Here is an 11,947-nt window from a genome sequence, read left to right as displayed (position 1 = left end):
TAAATCAGGCTTTTATTAAGCCAGACATTTAAAAAGACTTAAAAAAATATAAAACAAGGCTGTTCTCACTACATTTTTTGTTGGCAAAATAATTGTTCTTTAATATAAAAATGTTACTTATGTAGGGGTTTACTGTTATTTTAAATGAGATTTTTAAAATTTTCTGTTACAATTTCTGAAATAATATATAACATAAAAACAGAAGCTTCTTTGCAGCCTTCTACATGAAGAGTGAAAAGGTATCCTAAAATCAGCTTGTGAACCGCTGTTCTAGAACACGTTCCCAACTCTGCACATTAAAATTACCTGGGGAATTCAAATTCAAGCACAGACAGCCGGGCACAAACCCGTGTCTCCCTCCACCCCCTAACACCACCTCTAATTTGTGCATTCGTCTGACTGAACACCACTGCTCTAGATAGAATTACCAAATTAAATAAAATACAGGAGAGGGAAATGTGTTGAATTATGTTATGGGGGTACAGTCAGTAAAACCAGACACTGACACAGTGACTAGACAGAAGACCCCTGCTACATTTAAAGGAGAAGATTTTAAAGCGATTTCTAATAGAAAGTGCAAGGGTTACTCTAGGAACCAAAACTAAACTTGGTTAGTCCTACACGGTTGATTTTGCTGCTCTGTCGTGTTTGGGCTACTAAACCTCTTTTTACAGGCCTGGCTCTCCCGGATCCCTTCCCATATGAGAACTCACAGCCTCCCAGTCCTGTCCGCCGCTGCAAGCGCAGCCAAGCACCTCTACTTGCGTAGACAGTACCACGCTGAAGAGCCACGTGTTGGGAGTCACGTGACCGGCTCCACTGGCTGGAGGCGGTTGGAGGCACCTGCGCAGCTCCCCGCCCCTGGCGCGACCTTCTCCCAGCGTCCTGAGCGCGGCTTTCCCGCCAGGACTACGCTGAAGCGGTTTTCGGCTTCGTCCTCGCGTGTCTCCGGCTCTTATTTTGAGCTTCTGCTACCCGTTTTTACGTCAGTTGTTCCACCATGCAGCGTGAACCTCCGAAGAGGAAGCAAGAGAAGAAGGTGGAAAAGCGGCTTTTTGACGCCACATCCTTCGGGAAGGACCTGCTGGCAGGCGGGGTGGCGGCGGCTGTGTCCAAGACGACGGTGGCGCCCATCGAGCGTGTGAAGCTGCTGCTGCAGGTCCAGGCGTCGTCCAAGCAGATCAGCCCTGAGGCTCAGTACAAAGGCATCGTGGACTGCCTGGTGCGGATTCCCCGTGAGCAGGGTGCGTATGCTCCAACCTTCCCTCCGCGCAGGGTCAGCTTCTGGGAAAAGGGAGTGGGTGAGCCAGGAGGGGACGCTGCGCGGGCACCAGGGCTGTGTGTGTCGGGAGTTGATTTCTGTGCCTGGGATAATACAATTTCTTAACCAGTCTATGAGGCTCTGCTTTCCCAGGGTCAAGAAGGCCTACACGTGAGCAGTCCTTGGGCAGGAGGGATCACCACCTTCTCTTTCCTCTACATTTCTCCTTCCTAGTAGGCCTTGCACCCCAGTGCGCCTCTACCTGGCTCAAGAGGGAAATGGTTGACCTCCCAGGATTGGGGGAGATGCCATTAGGCACTTGGCTGTATGTTAATAAGTGCTTTAAGGTTCTGAAATATTTGCTGAAATAACATGTTTAAGACAAGTATGCCAAATGGAGAAGGCAATGACACCCCACTCCAGTACTTTTACCTAGAAAATCCCATGGGCGGAGGAGCCTGGTAGGCTGCAGTCCATGGGGTCGCTAGAGTCGGACGCGACTGAGAGACTTCACTTTCACTTTTCACTTTCCTGCATTGGAGAAGAAAATGGCAACCCACTCCAGTGTTCTTGCCTGGAGAATCCCAGGGACGGGAAGCCTGGTTGGCTGCCATCTATGGGGTCGCACAGAGTCGGACATGACTAAAGCGACGCAACAGCAGCAGCAGCATGCCAAATAGAGAAGCACTGGGGCCTCTCTAGTACGTATTCAGTGAAAAGAGCTTGTTTGTTCTCAGGAACTACTGAAGACTGACTGGGGTTGAAGCTTAACAGGCACTCCGTCTACACATGTTTTAGGAAGATGCCAAAAAACCTCAGTGGTGCGTGCGTGCTTAGTTGTGTCCGACTCTTCGCTACTCCATGGACTGTAGCCCTGCCGGGTGCCTCTGTCCATGGGATTCTCCAGGCAAGAATACTGGAGTGGGTTGCCATTTCCTTCTAGAGGGGATCTTCCCCTCCAGGGATCGAAGGTGTCTCCTGCATTGGCAGGCGGATTCTTTGCCACTGTGCCTCATGGGAACCTCACTCAGTCTAGAAACAAACTATTTTAATGCAGTATTTTTAGAAATCAAAATTAATGAGAAAAACCTATGGTGAGCAATGTAAAAACTCTAAGTAGAGACAGGATCAGTTTTCTTTTTTTGCATCAGGCTCTGTTTTTATGTAAAATTTTGATATTTTGGTTCATTGTGGAGTTTTTCCTGTTAATATTGAAATGATTTTAAGGAATAATGAAAATGCCTTGTTAATCATTCATTGCCTTCACCTTGCAGACTGGCTTCTAAGTTAGCTAAGTGAATAGAGGATAAATTGATCAGAAACTTTGAGCTGTATAGTGTAGTATTAGTCGCTCACTCCTGTCCAACTTTTTGTGACCCTGTGGACTGTAGCCCGACAGGCTCCTCTATCCATGGGATTCTCCAGGCAAGAATATCATTCCATTCTCCAGGGGATCTTCCTGACCCAGGGATTGAACCTGGGTCTCCTGCATTGCAGGCAGATTCTTTACCATCTGAGCCTCCCATATATAGTTGGATTCAATTGAAACATCTATAAGAATTTTAAAAAGGGAAATAGGCCTATTTGTTGTATATTCTGAACAAGATGTGAAGTGGGTTCAACTCAAGTGCAGGCCTTTCTTTCACTCCTAAGTCTAAGATAGGTTACGTTTCCTCTTATAAAAAAAGGATTCCTGGGAATTCCCTGGTGGTTCAGTGGTTAGGACTCCAGGCTTCCACTTCAGGGGGACACAAGTTCGATCTCTGGTGGGGGAACTAAGACCCTGCAAGCAGAGTATTTAGGGTTGAGGATATAGACTCTTAAGGCATAATCTATACTGTGGATATAGTGTGCCCTGTCTGGGAGCTTAATTTAGATCTTTCATAGTTAATGGCTCACATCTTTTCACTTCCATTTATTTTATCAGAGCAAGCTTCCCATTTCTCTTCAGAGAAGTAGGAGCCTCTTTATTATTTACTAATATGCTTTAAATATTTAGTGAGGTAAAGTTAAATATTCTGGAAAGATTGTGCTGACCAATGCTAAATCATTTTATATTTTAAATGTTTTTTGTAATATTTAAACCTAAATATGTTAAATATGAAGCTTCTCTGGTGGCTCAGCAGTAAAGAATCTGCCTGCAGTGCAAGAGACTTGGTTGGGTCCCTGGATCTACAAAATCCCCTGGAGGAGGGCATGGCAACACACTCCAGTATTCTTGCCTGGAAAATCCCATGGACAGAGGAGCCTCTCGGGCTACAGTCCATCAGTTCAGTTCAGTTCAGTCACTCAGTTGTGTCTGACTCTTTGCGACCCCATGAACCACAGCACGCCAGGCTTCTCTGTCCATCACCAACTCCCAGAGCCTACCCAAGCCCATGTGCATTGAGTCGGTGATGCCATCCAACCATCTCATCCTCTGTCATCCCCTTCTCTTCCTGCCCTCAATCTTTCCCAGCATCAGGGTCCTATCAAATGAGTCAGCTCTTCACATCAGGTGGCCAGAGTATTGGAGATTCAGCTTCAACATCAGTCCTTTGGGTTGCAAAAATAGGACACCTCTGAAGACTGAGTACATGCACACACACATTCAATATGGCTCTTGTAAATTGAGACCATTCTGAATAGTATTATGGCTCCAGCTTTCTTTAAGCAGAATTTTAAGAAAATGTTTCCTAGTACATACAAAGCCTTGTTATCAATACACATGGTATATCCTATGCTAAAAGATTAGTAATTCACAACAGGGATAATATTGCCATCTAGGGGCATTTGGGGAAACTTGTGAGGAATTTTTTGTTTAGCACAAAGAGGGGAGTAATCCTTAAATGCAGTGATATGAAAGGCAAAATCCAGGACTGCTAAACATCCTGCTGCCCCTGTATATGGTCAGTCCTGCACAACAAAGACATATCCTACAATGGAATAACTCAGATCTCCCACTGGATGTTCTTATGGCACTCAAACCTGTTTTTGATTATTTACTTATCAACGTAAACTGTCCAGGGCATGATTTTAGTACACACTAATTTCAGTAATGCAGCTGTCGTGTAAGTAGAGGAAAGACCGTACTTTGTTTTGCTCAGAATTTTACTGAGAGGTGTTCATCATTGTGGAAACTCATGTTAACAGCTCTGTGTGTCATATTTGATCACCACTTACATCATCTTCATTTTTAAATATTGAATTATGATTGTATAGATATACTAATTATTAAGTCCTTTTTTTAAAATGTCAGTGTATATCTTAAACACAACAGATTCATTACTATTATGTCTCTGACGTGATCACACCTCACCAATTTACTAATTAAAAATACATATTATAAACTCTTATTTCCTCTTTGTATGTAGCAAAGAAGGCATTATATTGACTTTTCTTGAGCTAGTGAAGAGGTTATTGTCTTTGTATTCTATTTATAGGCAGTAAAGGAAGCATTGTAAAATATTTATTATGTATGGAAAACTGGAACCTGGTGGGGTTCAGAATCACTGTGCTAGATCATTCTGGAACTTTACTAGGCAGTCAGATTCTAAGGCTTTTGTTTTCTGGAATTTACTTTCTGTCTTGTGAAAATCAAGGTACATCGCCATCTCAGCGTTCTGAAGTTTCTCTTGTTTTCCATATTCTAGTTTTACTGATAACTTTTCCTTTCTTTAGGCAATATGAAATGAGGATAAGAGACAGTGAACTCAGAAGGCAAAACTAGGTGCTCTCTCACTATCTTCTTACCTTACGTCTTTCTTTACACCTCAAGGAGACATCTCTTCATTCTTGTTCTGAACATAGCTTTAAATATCTCTTTGGGTGTCTTTGATACTTTTTAGTATCAACGGGTTTAACCTGACTAATGCTGTTTTTAAAGATTTATTCTTTAGTTGGTTTTATGACTTTCCAACTTTGTATGTATACTTTTATTATTTAGTACTGTTCAAACCTTCATTATACAAATAATGCATGTTTCTTATAGAAAATTACAAAATATAGAGAAACCAAAAGTTTAAAAAAAACTGCTAATATTACCACAGTTAACATTTTAGTGTCTTGAGAGTGATTCTTTTTCACTGAGCAAGCTATGTATCAGTAAATATATTTTAATTAATATAAACTTCTATTTAGTATATTGTAACATAGGTTTTCAAGGATATTATAAGTCTCAGTTTTTAAGAGCCCAACAGAACTCTTCTCTTTCAGGTATTTCTGGACATGAGTTCATCAGCTGTTTTTAATATGAACTTTTCCAAACATATTTTTCTGAAGGCTAAAGCAGTGAGGTTTTTAAATCTTGAAGATGATATTTGGGGGTATTAAAATATTAGGTTTCAGTTCAGTTCAGTCACTCAGTCGTGTCCGACTCCTTGCGACCCCATGAATCGCAGCACACCAGGCCTCCCTGTCCATCACCAACTCCCAGAGTTCACTCAGACTCACGTCCATCGAGTCGCTGATGCCATCCAGCCATCTCATCCTCTGTTGTCCCCTTCTCCTCCTGCCCCCAATCCCTCCCAGCATCAGAGTCTTTTCCAGTGAGTCAACTCTTCGCATGAGGTGGCCAAAGTACTGGAGTTTCAGCTTTAGCATCATTCCTTCCAAAGAAATCCCAGGGCTGATCTCCTTCAGAATGGACTGGTTGGATCTCCTTAAGTATATGCTTTATGTAAATAAAATAGGAAAATAAACTTTACTGATATTTATTAAATGACTTGGCTCTGGTACCTATGATTGGCCAAGTGTCAGTTATATATCACAGGACACTAAGGCATCCTGAAAAAAGAGTAAGAGTAACACAGGGGAAAAGGGATGACTGGAGCCCTTGCTCAATTATTGTATAATAAATATAGTTTATGTTGGCTCTGTTAAATGGATTTATAGAGATAAGACTATTTGAATATTTGAAATTGTCAAGACTATTTGAAATATAGATTCACATTATTTTTAAGAATGAACCTCATTCTAAGGGTGCCTTGAGATAATAGCAGATGATAGTATGAAAACATCATAATTAGCAAGATACTTGAAAGTACTGTGTTTTAACTAGTAAAATAAACGCTCAGTTGTGTCCTAATATCTTAAAGTTTGACCTAACCACCCTATCTAAATAGTCCTTCCTCATTCTCCTTCTGCATATTACTGTTTTTTTTTCTGGACACCTAACATTTATTTCTTCATTGTCTGTCTTTGTAATGTAAGTTCCATAAGACCAAGAACTTTATTCCCAGTGCTGTCCCTAGCAGGTCTGCTCTGTGAGTGTGTGTGTTAGTCGCTCAGTCATATCCGACTCTTTACAACCCCATGGACAGTAGCCTGCTAGGCTACTCTGTACATGGGATTCTTCAGGCAAGAACACTAGAGTGAGTTGCTATTCCCTTCTCCAGGGGATCTTCCCGACCCAGGGATCAAACCTGGGTCTCCTGCATTGCAGGCAGATTCTTTACCATATGAGACACCAGAGAAGCCCCTGCTATGTACTTGGTATCACATAAAAGGTTTTTAAATGAAGAATCCTTTTTTTTTTTGTATAGTTATTGAGTATAGTTGATTTACAGTATCGTGTGAATGAAGAAGCTTTATCTCATTCTTTCATTTCTCTTTTGGATGTGTTTTACAGATGCACATAACAGGATGGTATAGTGGCAAAGGTACATAATTTGCTTTTTTAAGTATGTACGTATTTGAGAATCATTGATTGCATTTTTTTAACTAATAGGCAGACTGTCTAAGTATGTTGGAGTGTACAAGTCTCAAATATACATACACTTGACCCTTGAGCACCATGGGTTTGAATTGTGTGGATTTTTTTTTTTTTCAGTAGTAAATACTACAGTACTACATGATCCCCGGTTGGTTGACTTCATGGTTGCAGAATCGTGGATGTGGAGAAACTACATATAGGGGAGGCAGACTACAAGTTATACTTGGATTTTTGACTGCGTGGGTCATCAGCGCCCCTAACTCTCACATTGTTCAAAGGTCAACTGTATACCCAAACATGCCTAGCATTTCCATTCTTGACTTGTAAGTTGACCAGTAACTGACCTGGTAACTATTCCCCATTTTCCCCTAAGTTTTATATTAATTCTTAATTACTTTCTCAGAATTAAGTTCCAAGGAGGTTTTTTTATCATCTTTAAATTTTGAAGAGATTATTTTTACTAAGCAATTAAGGAAAAAAAAAAAAAAGGCAACACACCTTAGATGTTCTGCTGTTAGAGGAGAAATATACCACAATCCCCATGTTTTTCTGTATCAATTTTGTGATTATATATTTGGAAACTGTCCTTTAATCTGCATGACTGCTGCTGCTGCTGCTAAGTCGCTTCAGTTGTGTCTGACTCTGTGCGACCCCATAGACGGCAGCCCACCAGGCTCCCCTGTCCCTGGGGTTCTCCAGGCAAGAACACTGGAGTGGGTTGCCATTTCCTTCTCCAATGCATGAAAGTGAAAAGTGAAAGTGAAGTCACTCAGTCGTGTCCAACTCTTAGCGACCCCATGGACTGCAGCCCACCAGGCTCCTCCATCCATGGGATTTTCCAGGCAAGAGTACTGGAGTGGGGTGCCATTGCCTTCTCCGAGAATCTTAATGAGTAGAAAATGAAATACTACTACATTTCCATCACTCTTGCTTTTCCTTTGTTTTATTCTGATCAAAAAATACTACTGTTTTTATTCAAAGTGGATTTTTCCCTAGAGGCAATAGAGATGTAATAGTTCTAGATCTGTAGTCAGATAGATGTAGAAAGATCTGGAATTAGGAAAGACTGGGAATCCCAGTCTTTTCCTTACCTTGTAACCTTGAACAACTTTAATTTAACTCTCTCAACTTCAATTTCCTCAGTTCTGTACTGGTTATAATAATATTGTATGTTTGTGAAAGTTGCTCACTCATGTCCAACTCTTTGTGACCCAGTGGATAGTAGCCCACTAGGCTCCTCTGTCCATGGAATTCTCCAGGCCAGAGTATTGGAGGGGGTAGCTGTTCCCTTTTCCAATGGATCTTCCCAACCCAGGCATTGAACCCAGGTCTCCTGCATTGCAGGTGGATTCTTTACCATCTGAGCCACCAGGGAAGCCCAATAATTTTATTACCTACCTCATATGGTAGTTTTGATGGTTAAACAGGATAATCCCTGTAATAAAACAGACCACAAACAGTAAAGGCTGGAGAGAGTGTGGAGAGTAGGGAACCCTCCTTCACTCTTGGTGGGAATGTAAATTGGTACAGTGGCTGTGGAGAATAGTCCAGAGGTTCCTCTAAAAATAGAGCCACCATATGGCCCTGAAATCCCACTCCTGGACATATATCTGGAGAAAAGCATGGTCTGGGACTTCCCTGATGATCAGTGGATGGGAATCTGTCTGCCACTGCAGGGGACATGAGTTTGATCCCTGATTTGGGAAGACTGCACATGCCGCAGAGCAACAAAGCCCATGCACCACAACTACCGAGCCCGCCTGCTGCAACTGCTGAAGCCTAGAGCCAGTGCTCCGCAACGAGAGAACCTACCGCAATGAGAACCGCACTCCGCAATGAGGAGTAGGCCCCACTTGCCACAACTAGAGAAAGTGCATATACAGTAATGAAAACCCAGTGCAACCAAGAAATAAATAAATAAAGCACACACGCACCCCAGTGTTCACTGCAGTACTGTTTACAGCATCCAAGACACGGAAGCAGCCTAAATGTCCATCAACAGAGGAATGGATGCAGATGTGATACAGAAATACAATGGAATATTACTCAGCCATTAAAAAGAAGGAAATAATGCCATTTGCAGGATCAGTGATGCACCTAGAGCTGTCATAATGAATGAAGTCAGTCAGTCAGAGGGGGGGAAAACCATATGATATCCCTTATATGCAAAATCTAAAAAGAATTTATACAAATAAGTTTACTGACAAAATAGATACAGATTCACAGACTTAGAGAATGAACCTGTAGTTGCCAGGGGCAGAGAATAGTGGAAAGGCATAGTTAGGGAGTTTGGGATGGACCTGTAAACACTGTTATGTTTAAAATGGATAACCAACAAGGACCTACTGTATAGCACAGGGAACTCAAGTGACAGCCTCCTTAGGAGGGGAATTTGGGGTAGGAATGGATACATAAATGTGTGTAGCTGACTCCCTTTGCTGTCCACCTAAAACTATCACTACATTGTTAATCAACTATACTCCAATATCAAATAAAAAGTTAGAAAAAAAAGAGTGCTATAAAATATTCTACCTTGTGTCTGTTGCATGGTTAGTGCTTAATACATTTTAACTCTAATCATTGTGAATACATTCCTGAATTTACAAATGTTCATTCCTCATCATCATTTGTAAATGAATGTACTTGGGATAAATTTGTTTTACATATAAAGTAGTTTTGTAATCTTATCTAAAGAACCTACATGGTACATAGTGTACCTAGAGTATAGTTTAATAAAATGCTGAAACCTAGCCTCCCAAAATTATATTTCTATAGAAAATGTATTCAGAATTCCACTTTGAAGTTCCTCCTCTTTGTACTCTTACTAAGGACATTGGCACTCCTAAAAGCCTGGTACATCAGTGAGTTGAAAAAAAGGGAATAAGTAAGGTTTTGCAGCATGATAATGTGGAAAAAGGCTAAAGGAAGGGTTTTTAACCTGATACCTGTAGCTTCAGGGAATCCACGAATCAGTAGTAACCATGCAATAGAATTTTTGTGTGAGAGAAATATTTTTTCAGACATAACTCATTAAAAGCTGCCAGTTTTCCTGTTATTCTTCTAGTGGTTTATTTGTTTCTAGAATTTCATCGAGATGTTGTCAGTTGTTTTGTTGAATCCTCTAGGTTGTTTCACGCAAATACAATTTTGCTAAAAGGAATACATTCTGTCAACAATACCAAACCATCTCAGTCATAAATCTGGCACTCTGTCATGGTTCCTGTTAATCTGCAGATGTCTGTCATCAGAATTTTCTCTTTATATTCAATTCGTTGCTGCTGCTAAGTCGCTTCAGTCATGTCCGACTCTGTGCGACCCCATGGACTGCAGCCTACCAGGCTCCTCCGTCCATGGGATTTTCCAGGCAAGAGTATTGGAGTGGGTTGCCATTGCCTTCTCCGATTCAATACGTTAGCCAAAGTTAAAAGCTTTTTACTACTTATTTGTGATACTCTTTTGTGAAATAGATATTAATTCAGTACTGTAATTATAATCGGACTTCCCTGGTGGCTCAGACAGTAGAGAATCTACTTGCAGTGTGGGAGACCCAGATTTGATCCCTGAGTCCAGAAGATCCCTGGGAAAAGGGAATGGTTACCCACCCCAGTATTTTTGCCTAGAGAATTCCATGGACAGAGGAACCTTGCAGGCTACAGTCCGTGGGATTACCAAGTGTCAGAAACGACAGAGAAATGAACACTTTCACACTTTTCATAATCATATTATATAACAGCTCACAATCTGAAACCTGTAATATCTCAATACCATCTAAATCAACCATTTCCAAAATGACTATTAATAAATAAGAGCCATGTATAAAATGGGAATTCCAATACATTTTTTATACACAACGCTTTTTAAGCTCAGTTTATTAGTTTTTTAAAAAACAAGTGATGATTTTTAATTTAAATCCCATTTGACTGCATTGGCCATTCTCCAGCCAACATGTTCTTTTTTTTACTTTTAAGATCGACTCTATCCTCAGCCAGTAATCTGTTATTGTGTTACTGTAACACAGGTGTAGAAAATAAAATCTTATTCTTCAGTATCATTTACAGTCATATTTTACTTTCAGTGTTTCTCTTCCGCAAGTCTGCAGAAAATACAAATGCTTAACTATGTTGTTAAATGTTGTTAACTATGAAGAACTTAGAAATCACTAAAAATACCTCTGAAAATTAGATTCATCAATCTCCCTCAGGAATTCAATGTGGCTGTAACTAGCAAGCAATATTCTTTTATAATTTGCTTACATTTCTCATGTTTTAAGATTTTTATTTTGCTTCCATTAAAGAAAACGTTGACCTTTCTTAGGTACAAAAGATATTTGCATGATTAAGGAAAGTATTGTAGTTAAGGGACTGAATTATTGAGCCAGATTGCTTGAGTTTAAATTCCAGGTGTACAATTTTCTGACCTAAGTGATACTGGGCAAGTTATTTAACTAACTTGTTTATGCCTTAGAAGTTGTTTTTAATGCATTTCTTCATATATAAAATGGAGAGATTAATATTACCTACCTCATGGGTGATTATGAGGATTAAATGAATAAAAAACAGTTCCTAGAAATTAGTATTTTTTTTAATATTGCCTCAAACATTTTTACAATAATCATTTTCCATTTTTTAAAAAAATAGATTTTTATTTACTTACCATACTTTAATCATTTTCAAACTTTTCTAGGATTTGCTTCTCCAGAAACTCAAAGCTTCAGTAGAGCTTTGGAGACAGACATAAAACTTGATTCTAAATCCTGATTATAGTTTTTAAATTTATAAAAGTTTCAGTTTGTGCATGTATGAAATGGGTACTATAAGAGAACATGTATCATAATCTTAGTGTGATGATTAAATTAAATGTACAAGTATAGCCTTTGCCAGTGCCTGGTACACATTGAGTGCTCAGGAAGTTGTGGCTGTTATCATTACATGTTAAATGCCCTAGTAATTTATGCCTGCAACTGAATGCCAGGTAACTGAATCAGCTGTGAGGAC

The 11,947-nt window shown here is 40.2% G+C and overlaps 1 protein-coding gene across 2 annotated transcripts in view; it reads left to right on the top strand.

Moving 5' to 3' along the window:
• The window catches only part of SLC25A31 (solute carrier family 25 member 31), a 29,166-nt gene continuing 17,219 nt past the window's right edge, over positions 1–11,947 (top strand). For both annotated transcript variants that reach the window (XM_086346812.1, XM_086346808.1), the window contains exon 1: positions 1–1,244. In XM_086346812.1, coding sequence (XP_086202938.1) covers positions 1,001–1,244 — 244 coding nt within the window. In that variant the 5' untranslated portion in view covers positions 1–1,000. The remainder of the gene's footprint in view (positions 1,245–11,947) is intronic.

This window comes from Bos grunniens, chromosome 17 (assembly GCF_055505025.1).
Source record: "Bos grunniens cultivar Pamir isolate PY7600 chromosome 17, Bosgru_T2T1.0, whole genome shotgun sequence".
Classification (NCBI taxonomy): Eukaryota; Metazoa; Chordata; class Mammalia; order Artiodactyla; family Bovidae; genus Bos; species Bos grunniens.
The sequence above is the reverse complement of the archived record's forward strand: the minus strand, read 5'-3'. Positions and strand labels throughout refer to the sequence as shown.